This window comes from Sciurus vulgaris (assembly GCF_902686455.1).
Source record: "Sciurus vulgaris genome assembly, chromosome: 1".
In the NCBI taxonomy this organism is placed as follows: Eukaryota; Metazoa; Chordata; class Mammalia; order Rodentia; family Sciuridae; genus Sciurus; species Sciurus vulgaris.
The window spans coordinates 210,977,708-210,999,080 of record NC_136461.1 but is presented as its reverse complement, the minus strand read 5'-3'; the positions used below and the strand labels follow the sequence as shown (position 1 = coordinate 210,999,080).

The 21,373-nt window shown below is 55.1% G+C and overlaps 1 protein-coding gene across 1 annotated transcript in view; it reads left to right on the top strand.

Annotated features, from left to right (window-relative positions):
- TSNARE1 (t-SNARE domain containing 1) overlaps positions 1 to 21,373 on the top strand; it is a 110,732-nt gene that overhangs the window by 52,303 nt on the left and 37,056 nt on the right. The window contains 2 exon segments of the mRNA XM_079154119.1: positions 13,590 to 13,667; positions 14,292 to 14,361. Coding sequence (XP_079010245.1) covers positions 13,590 to 13,667; positions 14,292 to 14,361 — 148 coding nt within the window.

Sequence of the window (21,373 nt, the reverse complement as noted above, 5' to 3'; positions counted from 1 at the left end):
CCTGGTGCTGAGCCTTTGGCAAGCACCACAATCTCTTAGTTTATTATTTTATTTCTTAACTGAAATAATAGCCACATATCAGAACTTGCCGTTTCACCCTTCTTACAGTGTGAGTCAGTGGCTTTCAGTACCTTCTTGGTGTCATGCATCTGTCACCACCATGTAACTCCAGAGCAGCTCTTGTCACCCCAGAGATGATCCATGCTCTTTAGCATTCAATCCCCTTCCCCTGTACCCAGCCGGGGGCAGCTGTGGTCAGCTTCCTGCCTCTGGCTTTGCCTGCTCTGGCTGTTCTGTGTGGCACCTTGCACGTGCCTTCCTGTCGCTCCGTGGCTCCTCCAGCCTTAGCCTTCTCTTCTGGAGAGTGGAACCGGGTCTCGGCAGTCATGCTGTTTGCGTTTGGAGACAGTCTTGACAGGGCAGTGCTTCTGCCTCGTTGGGGATCAATGCCTAGGAGTTGGATTGCTGCTCATGTGGTTGGTGTGACTGGACAGCCTCCACGCTCTTCTCCAAAGTGGTCGTACCCTCCGCTCTCGCCAGAGCTGACGTCATCGGACTCTGTGCGTCTAGCTGCTCTGGGTGGTGTGTTGTTGGTCACGGGTTCGGTTTGCATCTCCCTGGTGTGGAGCGTCTTGCTGTGTGTACTGGCCATTTGTGTACCTTCTTCTTTGTAGCGTCTGTTTGAACCCGTCGCAGTGTGACATTGGGTTTTAATATTACCCAGCTCGTTTACTTTGGACGTTATGTACTTGTCACGTATCTGTTTGAATATTTCCTTCAGACTGTGGCTCCTCTTTGTTTTCCGGGCTGCGTTTGTGCAGGCGAGAAGCCTCGCCAGTTAAGCAGTCCCTCCTTCGGTGGCTCGGGTTTGTGTCCTGCCTCCTTCGTTGGTCTTGGCTGCGCCAAGGCTGTGAGAGGCTGTGCTGCTTCTCGTGTAGGGTTCTGTGCCTCTGGCCCCGTGCTCCAGCCTGTGACGCATGCCAAGTCAGTTTTGTGTGTGGTGGGTTTGATTCTGTTCCGTAGGCGGCGGGCTGCTTTGCCGCCTCTGTCCCAGGCAGATGGCTGTTCACCTGGCCGCCCACTCGCTTCCGTGGGTCAGGAGGTCTGCTTAGTGTCCTGAGACTGTGAAGTGAGCAGCCTTTCCTCCTCTGGTTTTGGAAGGAGTTGTGTAGCATCTGAGTCACCCTGTGGGACGTGGGGGGACTCGCCGGGGAGCCTGGGGCCCGTAGCTTCGCCCTGGGAAGGTCTCGCACTGCAGGTCGGCTCTATCCCAGGTAACGGTGCTCTGGCCTCTGCCTCTCAAGTAAGTGAGCTTTGCGCTTCTCAGGAAACTCAGGTGCTGCGAGTAAGTTGTCAGGCTAATTCGGCGAGGCTGCCAGAGACTTCCTGTCCCCTCTCTGCAGGTCTGCAGTGATACTCTTCTCCTTTCCTGGCATGGCTGATCTGCATTGGTTTGCCTGGTTTAAGTTTATTGTCTTAGTCTGATGTAAATTCATTGATTTTACTCATCATTTCAAAGAACCTGATTTTTAAAATTTTCCTCTGATGTCTGTTGAATTGATGTCTGATCATCTTTGTTTTTTATTCCTTCTGTTTACTTAGGTTTAGTTTGCCTTTATTAGATAATCGACTTAGGCCCCCCATTCTTATTTTCTAATGTTCACTGCTATGAATTTTCCTCTCTGCATTGCTTCTCTTATATAAATGTCTTTTCATCTCATTCATTTGAAGTATTTCTGCTTCCCCTATGCTTTATTCCATTGCACTTATTTAGATATGTGCTGTTTGATTTGAAGCAACAATGTCTATTGACAGATTTCTTTTTGCTACTGGTTTCTAGTTGTTTGTGCTCAGAGAATGTATTTCGCGTGACACCCACCATCTTGGATATGTATGTGCCGTGCGTCCTACCTCAGTGCGTGCTCCTGGGCTCCGACATGTGCCACGCTGGCTGGCCGCTCCACACGTGTGCTCCTGTTCCCCTCGCCTGACTCCTCGCCCACTTCCCGTCTACTCCTGTTGGCTGCTGGGGGGTCGGCGAGGGACTCCGCTGGTGGACTGAGTTGCTCCTTGCCGCTGTCAGTTTGTGCGCCAGTGTTTCTGGGGTCGGGGGGATGCAGGTTCCCACGTGTTTGGGTCTGTTTTGTCTTTTCTCCAGGTTGCGTGTGTCCTGTCTTCTGCTCTGCCTCCCGTGTGATAGCTTTAGAAGTCATATTCTCCAGCCGTTTTACTTCCTGACATGTAACAGCAGGGCCTTGCCACTCCCTCTGAGTGGACAGTCTCTGCTTTCTGATTGCTGAGGCTGAGATGTGCTGTCTGCCAGAGCCTCTGGAGATGGCAGGGAGGTGCTGTGCTCTGTCCTCCAGGGTGGCAGCTACCCGCCACCTGCCACATGTGACTCAAGGGCACTCAAAATGCAGCTGTTGCAGCTGAGGAACTGAATTCATAGTTGTATTCAGTCGCAGTATAGTTGCTGTTGGCTTTCCACCCATGCCTGGCTGGTCAGGTTTGGCTGCTCATCTTCTGCGTGGTGCCGTGTGCTTCTGTTTGAACCTGCTGTCTTCTGTTTGCCTCCTGCGTTGCCCTTCTGTGCCCTTTCCCCCTCCCCTGTCCTGCAGTACTGAGTTCTCGGGTTGGTGTCACCTCTCTGCCCCACTGTGGTCACCTCTGCCTTGCCACACCCTGGTGGGGTCCCTCAGCTCCAGGCTGCTGGGCCTGTTCTGGTTGCCCCTTGCTCAGAAGTTTGGAGCCGCTTCGGTCGGGTGGGCTGGGCTGGGCTGGCCCAATTTTCTCTCCCTCGCTCCGTGTTGCCCACTGCACTGAGTGCTGTCCAGGATCCGGAAATCGTTTCTGATTTTCTGGCCAGTGTTTAGTAGTTCGCAGAGGCAGCGATACTGGGCCTGAAGCTCCGTATGGCAGGCACATCTCTACTGCTGGGCATAGTTATCTCATGAGAATCCGCCTTTTTTTTTTTTTTTGTCTTTGTTCTTATATACCATTGACACCATGGTTTCTCTTTCTGGTACATGTTTCCACCTCAGCACCTTTAACTAACTCAAATGGTCAACTGCTGGACTAGGCCTCTTTCCTCTGCTGACCCTGGGTGGGTCCCTGTCCCTCTGGGCCTCATTGTTCCCTGGGGCGGTGAACAACCTCACCTCCACCCTGAGTTTGAGTCCCCTGCCTTCTCCTTCAGCCCTAGCCTGTCCCCTCCCCTGGATACAGAGGCTTAGGTGGGAATTGTGTGGTTCCTTTGTCACATCAGAGTGACCTCTTGTGGCTGTGTGGCCTGGGAGGGCAAGAGGCAGACAGGAGGACTAGCATGTTCCAGAATTAACCCACCCCTTCTCTTCTGCCCCTCCATACTTTGTGTGCTGAGGAGCTAAGTCTGCGGCACTTCCTGCGTGCTTGTTTGTGGGGTTAAGGACGTCTGTGTTGTTGAAGCAGAGATCCTACAGTGAGTCGGAGCGTGTCTCTCCTGTACCACAGTCCAGCCAGGCCCGGGCACGTGGGCAGTGTGCTCCGTTCTCCCTGAGGGTGTTGTCCTTCATCTGTGTGGTCAAGGCAGGGTTGCACCCCACAGCACCCCAGCCAGGACAGGAGGAGTGAGAGGCAGCCATTGTGTGGCTGTGTCTTTTAAGCATGTGGGAGGGAGCTCACATGCTTTATTTCTCAAATTTGAGGGCAGAGGGGAGTCAACCTCTTTGATTGCAAGGGAGGCTGGGAAATGTCCACAGCTGTGTGACTGCATACCCAGGATTTCAGAGATGGCCAGTGGTGCCCAACTTGCATGGCCACACTGTCTACACGGTGTTCCCCATGCTGTTGTCTCTTGTCTGCTGAGATGGAGATCCTACACAGGATCCTCTCCAGATTTTGGTAGAGGGCAAAGAGCCAGTCATGGGATAGACCCTGTAGCTGTCTGTTCCTGTGCCTGGGCCTTGGGGCCTCCGTCTTCATCTGGAACACCCACACCTCTCCCCTTCCTGTAGATGACTGAATCCCAAAATGCCAGCTGGCCACCTGCCCTGGCCATGAGGCCCTGGCCCTCATGCTTTCCCTGGTGGCCTAGCTGTTCTTCAGGTTCCACAACAGGGTCATGCTCCCCTCTGGAGGCAGGGCCTTCCTGGGTTGCCCACGGGTGTGTTCTGCATGAGAGCCGTGGCACCTTGGCCAGTGGACCGAGCGTGCTGGACACTGCTCCCATGCAGGGGCCAAGACCTCCGGCTTGCTGGACCACCAGGACCCTGCAGTGACTTGGCTGCTGAACAGAATTTAGTGTATTCCTGGACAGTGGCCAGGCTGGCCCCTGGGCTCTCAGCTCAGCTTTCTGGATGCAGCCGCCTGGCCCTGGGCTCAGTGTCCTTCCACCACGTGGGCATCTCTGGTAATGAGGCAGGAGGTATCTGCCTTATGAAGGTCGGGCCTCCAGCCCCGATGGGCAGTGCTGATGGACCAGCCGCACAGAGACAGCATCTGCAGCCTGCTCAGCCACTGTGTGAGGGCTCGTGTTCTCGGGGTCGCAGCAGTACTAGCACCAGGCGCCACGTCCAGGGCAGGACTCGTGTGGGTCAGGGCAGAGCTAGCGAGCCACAGCACTCGCTGGCAGAGGCTGTCCCAGCCCTGGCCTCCAGAGAAGAGAAGGGTGGGGTGGGTGCTGCCTGTTGCCTGGGAGGGTCTGTCCCCTCAGCGTAAACAGCTGTGTCACCTGAGTGTAGGTCTTGTGGAGAGCGAGGGTGCTTGGACCAAATAGCTCCTTGGTTTCTTTTTGTAGACAAGAAAAAATGGGAGTGCTCCATGTCCCTGCTGTGGGAAAATTGTCTTGATCACCTTACAGCTGAGAACGTGAGGCTGTGAGAGCCCCGGTGACATGTCCCAGAACCCAGGCCTGCGATGGCCGGCTGGGGTCGGGAGGAGCTCTCAGCTCGGAGGGTGCCTGCCATGGGGTGCACGTGGCAGTGGTGTGGCAGGGTCTCCTGCCTCTGAGTACTGTTGTCTGCTGCGGGGCCACACCTGCCCCCACCACACCCACAGCCACCGAGGGCTGGCCTTGGAGGCCGGGAGGCAGACTTAACTCCCCCAGGGTTCTAGCTGTGGTTCTGCAGAGGTGCATTTGAGTGTTTCCTCTCCACATTTCCTTACTGGTCAGTGGTCAGCTCCTCCCACTGCCCTCTGTTCCGCCTTGGCTGTCACCTGCCTGTGTTGATGCAGTGTGGGCTACAGGGGTGGCCAGGACCCACCAGGCTGGGTGGGAGGGAGCTGGAGCTGGGAGGCTTCCTTGAGGCAGAGACAGGCAGTTGTGAGGGGAAGGGGGGCAGGTGCCTCTGGGAAAGGGGGGCTCAGGAGGGCTTGTGGGGCAAGGGCTGAAGAAACTGTCCTGAACCAGGTGGCGGTGAGGACTGGTCCATCTGGAAGACAAAGCTTCATCAGGCTTCTTGGGCCTACTGTCCTCCATGTCAAGTCGTCTTCTCCTGGGAGGCTGACCACAGCACAAAGCTTGGAGCTGACTTTCGCCACCAGGAGAAGGCAGGGTCTGCCTTGGCCAGAAGGGCTGTGTGGGTTTTGGCCTGGGGCAAAACGAAGGTGGTGTTTGAGGAGACCTGGGCAGAATAACAGAATCCTGAGACCCGTCAGAAGGAAACGTCAGGGTTACCAGGTAATTTCCCTGCCTTTGTGGTGTGACGAAGGTCTGCCGCCACTCTCCTCCTTCTGGGCAGGAAACTGGGCTTGGGCATCAGATCCCTGCTAGGACTGCTGACTGGGACTCAGTCTCAGCCTGGGAGACAACCCCACCTGGTCCCTAGGCTCTTGCTGTGGCTCTCCCCGTGTCTGGTTTGCATATCTGACTCAACTCCTGCTGCAGGTTGAACCTGTGGTTAGAATGTTGCCAGCGTGGCCACTGTAGTCATAACAGACACCTGACCTGTCCTGACCTGCAGGCATGTAGCATGCGTGATGTGGTGTACTGCACTGGGTCTGCTGGTCTGCTGTGTGGGGCAGGGTGCTGGCAGGCAGGGTGGGGGGTGGCTCGGAGGTCTCCCGGATCAGGGGTAGTAGGGGTGGCCGTGGTGACTTGTGCATCCATTCTCTGATCCCTGGAGTTCTAGTAAACTTTCTTTGCTGCTGTGACTAAAAGATCTGCTCAGAACAATTATAGAGGAGGAAAAGTTTATTAGGGCTCATGGTTTCAGAGATCTCAGTTCATGGACAGCTAGCTCCATTCCTTGGAGTTCGAGATGAGGCAGAACAACATGATGGAAAAGTATGGCAGAGAGAAACAGCTCACATGATGATCAGGAAGTAAAGAGAAAGGTCTCCACTTGCCAGATACAAATGTATACCCCATAGCCACACCCACAATGCCTGCCTCCTCCAGCTACACCCTACCTGCCTTCAGTTAAAACCACTCAGTTAATTGCTATTGGGGATTAATTTACTAATTGGGTTAAGGGCTTTCTTAACCCAATTTATCCTCTGAACCTTCTTGCACTGTCTCACATATGAACTTTTGGGGGATACCTCACATCCAAACCATAACATTCCACCCTTGACCCCCAAAAGCTCAGGACCATCTTACAGTGTAAGATATGTTTTGTCCATTTCCAAGAGTCTTCCTAGTCTCAACAGTTCCAAGATTGCCCAAAAGTTCAAGTCCAAAATATCCTCTGAGATTTCAGGACAAGCTCGTATCATGAGCTTCTATAAAAATCAAAAGCTATTTGCAAGATCCAATATATAAAGGTACAGAATAAACATTTCCATTCACAAAAATAGGGGCCTAGAAATAAGGGATAGGACCAAAGCAAGACTGAAATTCAGCTGGGCAAACAAGTCCTATAGTCTGTGAGCGGCACCTGGGGCACATGGCATTGTGGTGTCAATCCAAGGGGCTTGTGTAGACTTGCCCCTTGGCCTTGTTGGTAGCAGCTCAGGTGGCCTTCCTGTTGGCTTGTCTCTGCTCGATTCCTGCAGCTTCCCTAGGACCATGTCCCACTTTACTGTCATTTCTTTTCTTTCTTTTTTTTTAAAAAACTGACCAGGAACCCCAGCCTCAGAGACTCCAGATCCTGTGCCCGGGTCCTGTTATTATTATTATTTTTTTTTTTTAGTTTTTTCTGTAGTTGTAGATAGACAGAATGCCCCTATTTTATTTGTTTATTTTCATGTGGTGCTGAGGATCAAATCCAGTTCCTCACATCTGCTGGGCAAGCACTCTGCCTCTGAGCTCCAGCTCCAGCCCTGCCATTTCTTAATCTTGGGAGTCTCCACTGCAGTTTCGGCTTCCTTCTCTCATCTCCATGAATCACCCTGTCCAGGTCTGCCTGCAGAGACTTCGACCCTGCTGCACTTTGCCTGGCCTTCCAGGCCTTCCTGTGAAATCTCAGTGGAAGCCTCCATTACCCTCTAACTTTAGCATCCTGCATTCCTGCAGAACCAGCACCATGTGGTTTACGCCAGAGTCTGCAGCCATCTTGAGCAATGTAAAGCCTCCAAGGACCATGGCTGTAGCAGCTGCTGGGTGTCTGGGTGGCTGAGCACATTGAAAAACCTTCATGGCCCCTTGTGCAAGAAGAGTACCCTACTGGTCTCAAGAGAATTTTTAGTTTTACTTCCTTGAGTCTGAGATGGGTGTGGTCTTGCCAGCTCCTGAGATGCCCTCAAGCCATCTTTCTCATTGTCTTTAGGCAAAGTCCTTAGCTTTTCTTTAGTGGTGGTAATGTCTTTAACAACTGCAACTTCCTGAGCCCATTTTACTCTCACCTTTCAAGTCCAAGTTCTTCAAATCTTTCTACTCTTGATTATCACAGTAAATTTGACTGAAAGCTGTCCACAATATCCATGCCACTGCCTGAATGCTATACTCTCTAGAAATTTTTTCCACCAGATTAAGAAATCCACCACTTTTAAAATCAGCCTCACAGAAAGTCTCAGGACACAGGCAGAGTGCCGAAAACTCTAAACCCTCTTGAGCCCTGTCTTCACTGTCTATGGTCCTATTGGTGTTCTGGTCTTCTGAGCTTCCACACGAATTGGCCATTAAGCTCTGCTTACAACAATCTAAACCATTTCCAGCTTGCACTCCAAAACATCTCAAAATTCCTCCCACCAATTCCAAAAAGCTCCAAAAACTTCTGAACCACATGGTCAGGTTAGTCACAGCAACAGCCCTACTTCCTTTTACCAATTTCTGTTCTAATCAGCTTTTTCATTGCTGTGACTAGAAGATCTGCTCAAAACAATTATAGAGGATGCCAAATGAATCCTCTATATTTGTTCTGAGCAGATCTTTTAGTTTAAACAGGACTCCAAAGAGGTTGAGAAAATTTATTATGTTTAACTGTCCTTCTTGCGATTTTATAAATTTGAGAAAGTTATTCTCAACATGTAGTCATTTTTTGTGAAATAAAAGGAATTATTGCAAGTAAAGTTTTGATAATTTAGTGAAATATGTATAGACTGCCTGTACAGTATCTGATACACAGAAGTATGTAAAATGCTTTTATTTTCTTAAATGAGAATATTAAACATGCCTTTTAAAATAAATCTAGAAATGAAATGAGAAAAAAGAAGAACAATTATAGAGGAGGAAAAGTTAATTTGGGGGCTCAGTTTCAGAGGTCTCAGTTCATGGATAGCTGGCTATATTCCTTGGGGCTCGAGGTGAGGCAGAACATCATGGTGGAAGAGTGTGGCAGAGGGAAGCAGCTCACATAATCAGAAACAAAGAGAAATCTCCACTTGCTGGGTACACAATCCATACCCCAAAGCCACAACCCCAGTGTCCACCACCTCTAACCACAACCTACCTGCTTTCAGTTACCACTCAGTTCATCTCCATCAGGGGATTAATTCAGTGATTGGGTTAGGGTCTCATAACCCATCATTTACCCTCTAAATCTTCTTGCATTGTCTCACACATAAGCTTTTGGGGGACTCCTCACATCCAAACCATGACACCGTGGTTTCCTTGGCAGTGAACCAGTGTCCTGCAGTGTCGGCCTCATGCATTTGGCTGAAGGGTGGCAGTGAGCAGGGTGCCTGCCCAGGTGGGGTCCTGCCTCCTCTTGGGAGATTGCTCTGTGCGGCAGCTCTGGGCACCCCTCCTCCTCCAGTCCTGGATTGAGCCCTCTGCCCAGGCAGCCACCTTGGGCCTTGGAGCCTACCTGCCCATGTGGCTGTGATAGCTCATGCACAGCAAGGGAGGGGCAAGGACAGCCCCACAGGCCTGGACGGTTGACGTGTTTCTTCCTGAGGTCAGAGCCCTTTTCTGATGGTATGGCCTTGTGTAGGTCTCTGCCCTCTGCCTACAGTTTCTTTATCTGTACCTGGGAAGAATAGCCTCTGGTCATTGGCTTGTTCTGTATGCTCCTGCTAGAGGACAGTGGTTATGGCAGTTGGCCTGGGGACCCGCACCCCACCATGGGCACAACTTGTCCTCTCATCTCCCTTGTCACTGCTGCCCTGGTGTGACCATCCTGAGACTGAGCTTGGTGAAGGCATCTCAGGCTCCAGAGCCTGCCACGTACGTGAAGTGGTGTGTGCCGGGTGGCTGGATGTCTTGTGTGTGCTGAGCCGTTTCTTGGGAGACAGCTCAGGTACCCTTCCAGGCTGAGCTGTGTGAGTACAGCAGCTGGACCTAGAGGCCAGGGCCGGGATGTGGGAGGCCCATGAGCCCGTGAGCTGGGTGAGTGCATCACCAGGGCCTGCTCATGCTAGCGAGGGCATTGGGGTCCACCCTGCCTTTGTCCAGCCAGCCCTGTGACTCTGAGCAGAGCTGGGCTTGGGCCTGTGTCCTTGTGGGCAACTACATGTCAAGCCCTGGAGGTGGCACTCTGCTCTCTTCTGGGCTCATAGGCTGGCTTAGAGAGCATGAACATTTGGAGGGTCCCTGTGCTAACCAGCTTTTTATTGCTTTAACCAAGAACAACAGCTAACAAGAACAACTTGGAGAAGAAAACGTTTATTTTGGCTCAAGGTTTCTGAAGTCTCATGGTCAGCTCCATTGCTCTGGGCCCAAGGTAAGGCAGGATATCTTGGCAGAAGGGAATGTCAAAGGAAAACTGCTCAGTTCCTTGTGGCTGGGAAGCAGAGAGAAAGAAGTGGGAGCCAAGTGGACAGGATGCAATCCTCTAGGGCACCCCCTCTTCCAGGCATACCCCACCTGCCGATATTACCACTCAGATTATAAATCCATCAAATAATTAAGTTACAACTCTAATTATCTAACCATTTCTGTTCCTGAACCACTACAGAAGGTTCTGGGGGAAACCTCATATCCAAACCATAGCATTCCACTCTGGCCCCCAAAAGCTTGTGTCCATCTCACAGTGCAGAATGCATCTAGTCCATCTCCAGGAGCCCCGTGGTCGTTTTAGTTCCAGCAGAAATCCAAGGTCTCCTCTGAAATTCAAGGCAAACTCTTACCCATGAGCCTCTGGTTATATTTATCTGATATATATTGGCCTAGAGTAAATATTCCTATTCCAGAAGGAAGGCATGGAGGCATAGAAAGAGGGGATGGGACCCAAACAAGGTTGAAACCCAGCCAGCAGTCAAGTCCGGTAGCTTCATGTCTGACTGCTGGGGCACATGGTAGCGAGATGTCCTCTCCAGAGGGTTTGGGCAGCCTGTCCCTCTGGCCTTACTGGTTTCTGACCCACACGACTTCTCTCTCAGGCTGGTTCTGACCACAGCCAGAAGCTTTCCTGGGCAGATGTTGCATATTGCTGTGTCTTCTAATCCTGGAGGGTCTCCACTGCAGCTTCAGCTACGACACAGCTTTACACATGGTCCTCTCAGGGCAAGGTGCAGGGGTTCTGACCCTGCTGCACTCGCCTGGCCTCTCAGGCCTTCCTTTAAAAATTTCAGTGGAAGCTCTGTGACCCCCTAACTCTAGCATTCTGCATTGCTGCAGAATAAGCACCATGGGGTGATGTCAAGGTTTGCTGCCAGCTTAAGCAGTCGCTAGGCCCCCTTGTACTGTAACTACCGTGTCCTGTGAGTACCCAGCTGAACACAGTGAATTGGATCCTGCAGAAACAACTTTCTAGGCCCCCTTTAAAAGCAGGGTGCTGTCGCTTTTGTGATCTCTTACTCAACTTTTCACTTCTACTCCCTTGAATCTGCCATGGGTGTGGTGTTACTGATTCCTGAGATGCCCTCAAGGCATTTTTCTCATTGTCTCTATGCCAGGTACTTAGTTTCTCTTTAGTGGCAGTCATCTCTTCAACACCCACAACTTCCTGAGCCTCAATATTGTGTGTTTCTTTGGCCAGATTGCAAGTTTTTCACATCTTTCCTTTCTGCTTTGTGCTCCTGATTCTCATAGTAAAACAAGCTAAAAGCTGCTAGCGGCATCCATGCCACTGCTGCAGTGCTGCACTTGTAATTTTAATGCTGCCTTTAAGTTTCCCTCCACCACCTTCAAGTTCAGCCTCACACAAAGTCTTAGGACATGGGTGAGATGTAAACAGCTTCCTTGCCAGGTAACATGAGTGGCCTCGAGTCCAGTTCCCAGTGGAGCCCTCTTGCTCTCTGAAACCTCGTGAGCACGGTCTTCGCCGTCTGCATTCCTGCTGGGTTCTGGTCCTCGGCGCTCCCTCCAGAGCATTTGTGAACTGAGCTTACAGCATTCTGAGCCTCTCCAACCCGCGTCTCTCATCTTGTCCAGACTCCTCCTGTGAACCAGTTCCAAAGGCTTCGAACCACATGGTCATCTTAGCCTCTGCAGTGACCCCACTCCTGCTACCAACTTTTCTTAGTCAGCTTTTCACTGCTGTGACCAAAATACCTGACAAGGACAGTCTAGAGAAGGAGAAGTTTATTTTGGCTCACGGTTTCAGTTTCAGGGGTTCCGTCCTGGTTGGCCAGGTCCGTGGCCACGTCCTGAGGTGAGGTGGAGGAACATCCTGGTGAAAGTCATAGGAGAGGAAACGGCTCACCACAGGTAGCAGAGAGGAGTGGTCAGGGGACACATGTAGCCCCAGGGGCACACCCTGGTGGCCTGCTTCCTCCAGCCATGCCCCGTTGTCAGTCCACCGAATGAGCTCATCCACTGGTGAGCTGACAGCTTTCGTGACCTGATCGTTTCTCCTCCTGCGTCAGAGCAGGAGCTTTTGGTGGACCCCTCATAGGCACACCACAGCAGTGCCTTGGCATCCTAGCGTCCCCCACCCCACACATCCTGCAAGCCTCACACCGTGTTCTTTAGCCTGACGCATTTTACCGTGGAGAGTTGGAAACACGGAGGAGGTTGGAAGAATTGCAGTCACCATCATGCACCACTGCCTGGATTCTACCTGCTCCCCTCACACGTGGCCCGCCCTGGCCCGTGTGCCCTTCAGAGCCGCCCTCGGGTCTTCTTTCCATTCTCGTTACTGCCTCCGCTTCCCTTCTGAGGTGGACTTTATGTGCAGTCAACGCAGAGTCCAAACTCTGCCATTCTGGGCCTCCTGGCACATGCCGGCCCACAGCCCTGTCCAGGCTCCGGGCGTGCCCTCTTTCAGGAGGTCCTTGCTGCCCTGCCCCAGCCCAGCCCAGCCACAGGCACCATGGACTGCTTTCCTCTGTCGGAGGCCTGACTGTGCACTGACGCTGGGCACAGGGTGCCATGGTGTCACTGGGCTGCGTGGCGTTCCGGCCACAGGCAGGGCACACGCCCCGCCCCCTCCTGCATCCCCTGCGCTTGCACCTCCAGGTCGCACTCTTCAGAGCAATTCTGCCACCGTCTCTCTCACGCAAGGCTCCTGCGGCTGTGTTTTGCTTCCCTGCGTAGGTGTCCTGGGTGATTGTGGGCTGCAGGATGGGCAGGTGCTCCAGTGTGTGGCCTGCAGACTTCCGTGAGTGGCTCACACCGCTTACTCACCCGGCAGCCTGTGCTGGACCCTGTCCTCACCAGGACTTGGAGTTTCCCCGCGCGTTCTCTGTGGTTTCATTACATCGAGATAAAAGCGCCCAGCACACAGCCTGTGCCTGACAGTCTTAAGTGTGCTAGTCACTGATCCTGGCGTAGTCCCTCTACCTTCCGCCACAGACCGTCCACCAGCCCTGGGCAGCCCCGCCTGCACTTGCAGGCCCCGTTCCGGCTCCACCTCGCTGGCCTGCCGTGTCTGGATGTGTGGTGTGAATGGGCAGCTGTCGCCTAGCCTGGTGTTTTGGGGACACCCTCCTCTGTGGATGAAGCAGTGCTCTGCAGTAGTTGGACCCATCTCGGTCCTTGCTGGTGGGATGATGGACGTGCAGGTGGTCTCCACCTTCCCACCAAGCAGTGCTGCTCTGAACATTCTTGTGGGAGTTTTGTGTGGGTGGAAGTCCTTGTTCCTCTTGTGTGTGTACCCCCGGGGCGACTGCTGGGGTGCGGTGCCTCCGTGTCTCCCCTTTGTGAGGCGCTGCCTGTCTCTTCAGCTTGTGTACTAGGAGGGCGGTGCAGTGTCTGTCCTTGAGCCTTTGCCTGAGGAAGCAGGGCTGGAGGGCAGGAGGTGGGGCGCAGGGCAGCTGTGCCTCCAGGGTCCTTCCTCTGGGAACCACTGGAGAGGGTGCTGTTGATGGTTGTCGGGGGCAGCAGCATCAGCTTGTGCCTCCTCTTCCAGCCACACAGGTTGACCCTTGTGACCTCCAGGAGCTGTGCCAGGAGACCTCGGCCAGTGTCTTCCGAATCAGCTCCAATGGTATGTCCGTCGGTCTGCCCCCTCTCTCTTAGCTGCTCTGGGCCACTGAGGTGATCCGAGGTGATGCTGGTGCCAGACCTTGCCCTGCCCCCGCTGTCCTGTGGTCCATGTCCCAGGTTCTCAGGAGCACGTGGGGCTGCGTCCATGTCCAGTCAGCTCTTCTCCTCTCCCCACCTCTGCTCCACTCCTGGTTCTTCCTGCCTCTGTGAGTGCAGGAGTCCCTGTGGAGGAAGGAGCATGTCCTTGGTTTCCTCCGAATGGCAGGGCTGGTGGCACAGAGGTCACTGAGGCTAGGTGGGGGAATAAAAGCCACACCCCATACATCCCTGGGAGGGGAGAAGCCTTCCCCAGACCTGGGTGCACTTCCCCTGGGCGGGCTATCCTTGGGCCTGGGCCTGTCAAGTCCTAGTACAGTGGGAAGAGCGTACTGCCTGGGGTGGCCTCTGCTGGGAGGGATGGACTGAGCCTGCGTGAGGCTGCTGGGCCCTGGTGTAAGGTCACGTGGTGGTCTGTGTGGTCTCTGGCTCAGGGCCTTGATTGCCCTGTTTCTGCTATGATGGCCACACAGAGAGCAGTGGGGGGGTCCTTCTAATCCTTGTGCCTTTTCCCTCTTCTTTTGGACAGTGACCACCTTGGAGAGGAGCCTCCGGTCCCTGGGAACACTGAGCGACACACAGGAGCTGCGGGACAGCCTGTGAGTGGCAGCTACCATCCTGCGCCTGTGTGTGGTGCCACACCCACTTGCACAGCTGGGTTGTCCACGTGGGCACACACGTGCAGCTGCTGGGGGCTGGGCCTCAGATGGGGCGCTCGGCCCTGAGGCACCTCTCCTGAGGCACAAGCACCCTCCCACCCTGGGGAACCCAGGTGCCGTGTGGCTGCACACGCTTCCCATCACCAGCATCCTCCAGCGTGTCTCTGCTGCGCACCAGGCTAGCTGACAGGCCTGCACATGTTCACACCTGTGGACGCAGCTGGGCAGAAGTGGGCACTTCTGGTTCCGATTCCACCCTGTGGGGAGCTGAACCTCAAAGGGGGTCATCTGTCATGAAGTCATGTCATGAAGTCACCTGTCAGCCTCCCCTGGGCGGGACTGGTTTGGGATGGGGTCCAAGCCCCAAGGGAGAGGCACCTGTGGTGCTCTGTGCTGAGCCAGGACCCTGGTGGGCTGGGAGGAGAAGGGCAGGCTCCTCAGGGGTGGTGAGTTCGCACCCCAATGTGCTGGGCAGGTTTGTGGGCGTGCAGGGCTCTCAGGGGACCTGGCAGGCTGGGGGCCCTACTTTCCCAGACCCCATGCAGCAGGTGCTGCCCCAGCTGGTCTGGACCCAGCCTGGTTCTGGCCTCCAGTGATGTGGGGTGCTTCATCCCCAGTCAGCAGAGCTGCCCACTGGACCCACCACGTTGACAGGCCTCAGTCTGTCTCTGCCGCCTGCCGTGTCTGCTGCACAGGGCTGTGGGGACTGCAGCCCTGGACAAGTGCTCAGGACGTCTCCATCCTCACTGAGCTGCACGCAGCAGGAGCAGGAGCGGCCCTGCCTGTGGGCGCCCTGTGCTCCTGGCACCGAGGCCCTCTGTAGACGTTGCCTGTGTCCTTCTTTGTTCTTTCTGAAAGTGGAGTCCTTGTTTCCGGTTGCGAGGGCAGCTTTGGACGCCTGTTACAGGAAGCATGGACCTTCGGCCTGTCTGGGGAGCCACTGACACGCGGTGCCTTGGGCCTCTGCTGAATTGGGTTTAAGTGGCTCACGTTCTGGAAGCGGCAGTTTGCACTCGGGGTGTGTGGTGTGACTGCGCCTCGTCAGGGACTTTGAAGATGAGCTCTTGGTGGGGGATGAGGATGCTGTTGGGTGCACGTGACTCGTGTGATGCAGCTGGCTGGGGCTATTGGCTCTGTCTTTTTACAGTGTCGTGAACAGTCCCAGTGACATTGTTTTGTTTAATCCTGTGTCACTGCCTGTCTCCTGGGCTGTCCCTGGAGGCCAGGAGGTGGGTGCCTTCAGGTGGCCTTCACTTATGTGTCTGATTAGCTAAAGACATTATCCCCAAATGTGGGCCTGGGAGAGCAGAGGGCTTTCCACATAGTGGGGAGGTGGCCCAACACAGGGCTTGGCCCACAGTGACCACAGCCCCAGTAGCAGCACCCATCTGGGCTCCAGGACCAGAAGCATACCTTCATGCCCTTGCCTCCCTGCTGCTCACTGCTGACAGGCTGCAGGCATGGTTTGCTTGCCTTCCAGAGCCTTCCAGACCTGATTGCTGTGTGTGTATCGTAGGCTCAGCACTGGTTGTGGGCTGCCTTCCTTCCTCTCTACAGACCTTGCCCTGACCCCTTGCCCATCCTGGTTGGTGGACCTTGGGTAATCCTGTCCACTGTAGGGCTGGCATGGTCTGCAGAGGGATGGAGGGAGCTGTGGACTCCTGGTGTGTGGCAGACGTCTTGCTTCCCCGGGGCTTTCTAGCTCCTTCCTGTGAGCCATCTTCTCCAACCTCCTCAAGAGCTCATAGTGATGTCTTCCACTCACCTCCCTTCTATGGTGTGGAGTAAAGGGACCCCAGAGTGCAGGTCAGAGTGGCCCTGAGGTGGGGGTGACCTTCAGGGGCCTCCAGCTTGTGGCTCAGTGGGCAGCCATGGGGTCCCAGGAGGCTGGGCTCCCAGCCTTGTGTGAGCAATACCCTCCTTCTCTCAGCCAGGACTAGCGTGTCCACTGGGCACCAGAGGGATCAAGATAATCCAGTACCAGGGCCTGTGCATGACAGCTCCTGGAGGATGGTTCAGGCCCGAGCTCTGCTCCCCAGGAGCAAGCTGCATGGTCTCCCCAGGCGGCTGGGCCCCCAATGGCCTGGTGGCTGAGCAGCTGCCTCCTCTCCTGCCAGCCCAGGAGAGGAGTCCTCCTAGGAACACTCCTGCAAACAGGCAGAGGACATCGTCCTTCACAGTCCCTCTGAGAAGTTGCCCAAGGTCAATCCGTTCTTTCTCGGTCAAAGCTTATCTGGATTCCAAGAAAAGGATGTGAACCCTACTTCTCGGGGAGAGGGGAGCCAAAGAACTTTGCAGCCATTTTCAGTCTGCTGCAGGCCCTGAAGCAGCGTCAGACATGGTGTGTTTGAGGAACCAGAAGAGGTGGCTGCTGCTTAGTGAGGGTCCTGCTGGAGACTGGCAGGGAGAAGGCGGTAGTTTGGGCAGATCACACAGGACCCCAGAAACTGTGGTAGATTGTTGACTTTAATTCCACAGCCGTTTAAACCAGTGGAAGGTTCTAGCAGGGAGGGTCATGACTGATGACATGGAAGACCAAGTCAGAGTTATTCCGGGACTTTGGGGAAATGGCCCTCTTGTTTGCCTTGTCCCCAGCTCTGGGAGACGAACACACCGAGGAGCTGGCTGCAAGGGCCCTGGGCCTCTCCTGCTCACGTTGGACTCTCAGCCTTGTAAAGATCCCTAGGTAAGGGAATGGCCTTGGGTCGATGCAGTCTGTGTGGTGAATGGACGTCCATTTGGGTGTGGGGAGCTGACCTCCTGGCCTGGCCTTTTGGATAGGGATCCTCTCCTTGGGCCCTGGGATGGGAATCGGCGGTGGCTGAGGAGCGGGACCATCTGTAAGCAGCGGGGCTGGGGCAGAGGGAGGCCGAGGTTGGCTTGGAGCCGACCTGCTCCCTCGCTGCAGTCAGACTACCCCTGGCACCTCTGGACAGCCCCCGGGGAAGGAGGCCTGAGGAGCGCTGCGAGGAGCCTCAGGGTCGCGCCTGCAGGGTGCACTCAGCTCTCAGAGTCCTCATTGTCCATGCAGACCCACCCCTGTGCCGTCCCTCGTCCCGACCTCCGTGCCCTCACACTCTGCTTGCTGCTCCCGGCCCCAGGGGCAGCTCTGTGTGTGGCGCTCTGGCACTGTCTGCACAGGCGTCCTGGACTGTTTCTGGACCTGGGTGGGAAGCCAAGGGAAGCCCAGCTTCTCAGAGTGTGGGAGCAGATGCTTGTGGAGTCCGCCAGGCTCCTGCTGACCGCAGAGACGCAGGAGGCAGCACTGAGCCTCTCCCACCCGCCCCCTAGCTGCCCTGCAGCCGTGCAGCCAGGCCATCCCCGTTCTTCCTGGCAGTTTAGCTCCCGTCACTGTGGGGCGGGGGGGGCTGGAAAACACCCCTGGCCAGGGCCTCCCTCTGCCACCTGCGTGGTGCTGCCCTGACCTCCGCCTGCTCCAGGCAGCCCCCTCCTGGTGGAGCACTGGGCCCACCCCTGAGCCCAGCCTCGGCCATGGTGTAGCCACCCTCCCGCCTCCCTGGCGTGTCCACCGGCTGCCCTCCTGGAGCTCCCGCAGGGCTCCAGCAGGGGCAGGCGTGGCTTGTCCCCAGTGGCTGGCTGGCTGAGCAGCCTTGGCCGAGCGGTGACCTGTCTGCATGGAGGGTGCTCCTCTGTGCACGACTGCTGAATGAGTCTGGTGCCAGCACCACGCAGCGCTCAGCAGGAGTGGCATCCTGGCCTCCCTTCTCCCTCCCGGCCCTGCCCACCTTCGCCCCAATGCCCTGCCTGGACAGTTGGGAGCTCCCTGCCGCAGCATGACTGTGGGTGTGGAAGCCCATCTTGTGAAGGGGGTGCAGCCAGGAGCCAGTCCAGGTTGAGTAGACCGAGGGTAGCAGGTGCCTCAGGCTCGGCCAGGTGTCTGGGGAGCAGGCTGTAACATCCCAGAAGCCTCCCACTGCCATGCTGCATCTTCAGAGTCTCCTAAACACGCCTCATTGATTGAGGGATTGCAATGAGGTGTCTTTATTTCTTAAAACGAAGTAAATTTGTACATAATCAAGCATGCAATTAAGAACTGGTAAGTAAACCAGTGAAATCAAGCTTCTCATCATGGGTGATTGAGGGCGACATCATCTTTGGGCTCTCGTTCACAGCCCCATGCCTCAGGTGCGCTGGCCACATGGTGTCCCTTTGTAGCTTGTGCTTACCCAAGGGCATGTGCCCCCGGGGTCAGATTCTGGTGTGGTCATCTCCTGCCAGTTCCCTCCTTCCTACTGTGTGCCCCTCACTCTGCCCACCCTGTGCCTGGACGCAGCCTGGCAAGACAGGGCGTGGATGGGAGTGGGCTGGTGCTCACTTACCCTGAAGCACGTGGCACAGAGTCCCATGGCACCCCACGTCCCCGAGGACCAGGGCCTGTGACACCCTATGGCAGGTACAGATGAGGAGCACAGTCCAGTGCCAGGCCTCTGGGCACACAGGGGGATTCAGTGGGGCTGGGCGCGCACCCGTCCGCACCCCTGGGAAGAGCTGCGCTTGGGCGTGCCACCCCAGTGTGCGTGTGGCTGGCCTCGTCCTGCCCTGCTGTGGTCATGAGGTGCACTGGTGGCCCTGACCTGCCCAGCGAGTGAGCTTCCGCTTTCTGGGAACTGTCGGGAGCTGCATGAATTTCTTCCCTTGGCGTCCACTGGAGTTGGCCTGGGGTTTCTTTGTTGAAGCTTTACAGCTATGAATTCAGCTTGCTTTGGACTCCGGGTGTGTTTGACAGGCTGAGCTGGTCTGGCCTCCGGTGTCCCCGAGGTCAGTTCTGTCACTGCTGTGTCATCGCGGTGTTGGTGCTGCTGCTTCCTTGGGCCTCAGGCTCCGCCTGCCTCCCGCTCCTCCCTGTGGCCTGAGAGCCCTGCAGCCGCCCGGTCCTGCCCTGTAGTTGCTCCAGAGTGCTGTGTGGCCACCGGCTCGCTGCTGCTCCTGCTTTTGGTGGTCGACCATCTCTTGGGGATTCAGGTAACAGTTTCTATTAGGGCTTGATGTTGGTCCTCTCCAGAGACCTGCTGTTTCGTGTGGACACACGCTTCTGTGGCTCCCCTTCTGACCTTGTGAAGAGCTGCTGGCCACCGTTGAAGGCAGGTCTGAGTGGCAGGGCACGCTCTCTGGTTTTGTCTGTTGGAGAAAGTCCTCTCTGCATTTTTGGTTTGAAGTACATTCTGTTCTGGGTTCCCAGTTTTTTCCCTGAGCCCTTTTTAGAAATGCCTCGCCATTCTCTTTGGGATCACATAGTTTCTGATGGAAAGTCTGCTGTCTTTCTTTTTGTTCCTGGCTAAGTGGTGTGTCTTTTTCTCTGGCTGCCTTCAACACCTTTCTTTTTTTTTTTTGGGGTGCTGGGGATCGAACCCAGGGCCTTCTGCTTGCAAAGCAAGCACTCTACTGGCTGAGCTATCTCCCCAGCCCCTCAACACCTTTCTTTATCGTTGATTTTGAACCATTGTTCAAACCATAAGCATGTGTATCATTCTTCTTTGTAGGTGAGGATCTGCTTGGGATCCCTCGAGCTTCTGAGTCTGTGGGTTGCTTTCATTCACGTCTCTGCAGATTTCCTCCCTTCCCTCCTGCTCCTGTTCCCGAGGGGCCGTGCCAGCTGAGTGTGCTGTCCCCTTTGCTGTTGCTCCACAGTCTGCCCAGTCTGCCTATCCTTTTTTCCTGTTTCTAATTTCTCTTTGGTTTTCAGCCTGGGTCCTCTTGACTGCCCAGCCCCTCCCGCTCACTTTCAGCTCTTCTCTGTGGTGTGCTTCAGGGTGTTTCTTCTGCTCTTCTTGGTCTGGTGTGCTGCTCCTCTTGGTTCTGTGGGTCTGCACTTCTGTTGAATCTGTGGAGTCTGGTTGCTTTTCCTCCCAGTGGCCTCTGCTCCTCCTCCCTGGATCACCGACCACGCCTGGGCTGCGCCGCTGCTGCCGCTCTCATGTTGCAGGGTTGGGTTTCCCTCGTTTTCTCTTGCTCTCCCTGACACCAGTTGGAACCATGTCTGTTGCTGTCTCTAGGTGACTGATCTCGTCTCTTGAAGCATCTACTCTGCCATTAAGCCCTTCTAGAGAATTTTTATTCTAGAAATCTATCATATATTTCACCCCTCAAAGTTGCATTTGGTTCTTTTGTACGTCTACCATTTTTGTCCTTGCTGTGCCCACATTTGGTGTTACACCTTTGGCCTGTCACATGTTGTGATTGCTGATGGCCTCGTCTGCAGCGCCTTCTCTGTTGGCTGTGTGTTCTGCTGTACACTGATCATACCCCTGCTGCTGGCTGGGTCTGTTCATTTGGGCTGCACATTGTGAAGCCATGGCTTTGAGTGCCTTTCCTGGGAGAGTGTTTGGGTTTCCTGTGGAGGCAGTTGTGGGTCAGCAGTGTCTTTTGGCGCCCTGGAGGTTGGCTCCTGGCAACCTTTACTCCAGCAATGGCGTGGCCCTGCTGCCGAGCCTGTTCCCTCTGGGGTCTCCGCTTCACACCCTGGGTTCCAGCCTGTCTCTTTGCTGGCTGCCTCTGGGCACCGTCACTGCTGCTGGGCAGCCTGCTGGAGCCTCGCCCTGCACACACACTGTGCTGCTCAGCAGGACTCGTGGGTTGTCGGCGGCCTCAGCCTCCCAAGCTCCGCTTTCTTATCTCCTCGACTTAGCAAGACCACGTGAGTCCAGCTGTGTCTTGAGCAGCTCTGCTGCCGTAAGCAGACACTCAACTGGGCTCTCACGGCAGGGCATGCTGCCAAGGTCACTGTGCAAGGCTGGGGTCTGCCGAGATGCTTTGCTTCCTGGCTGCAGGGACACCTCCTCGTTGAGTCTGCACCTTTGGGAGGGAGAAAGGGTGCAGGTGAGCGGAATCTGGAGACAGCACGTTCCCTGCTGCCTCCTCATGATGACCCAACCCCAGCAGTGGGCCCACCTAACCTCAGGGCCATGAACCCTGGCCACCTTCAAGGCCATCT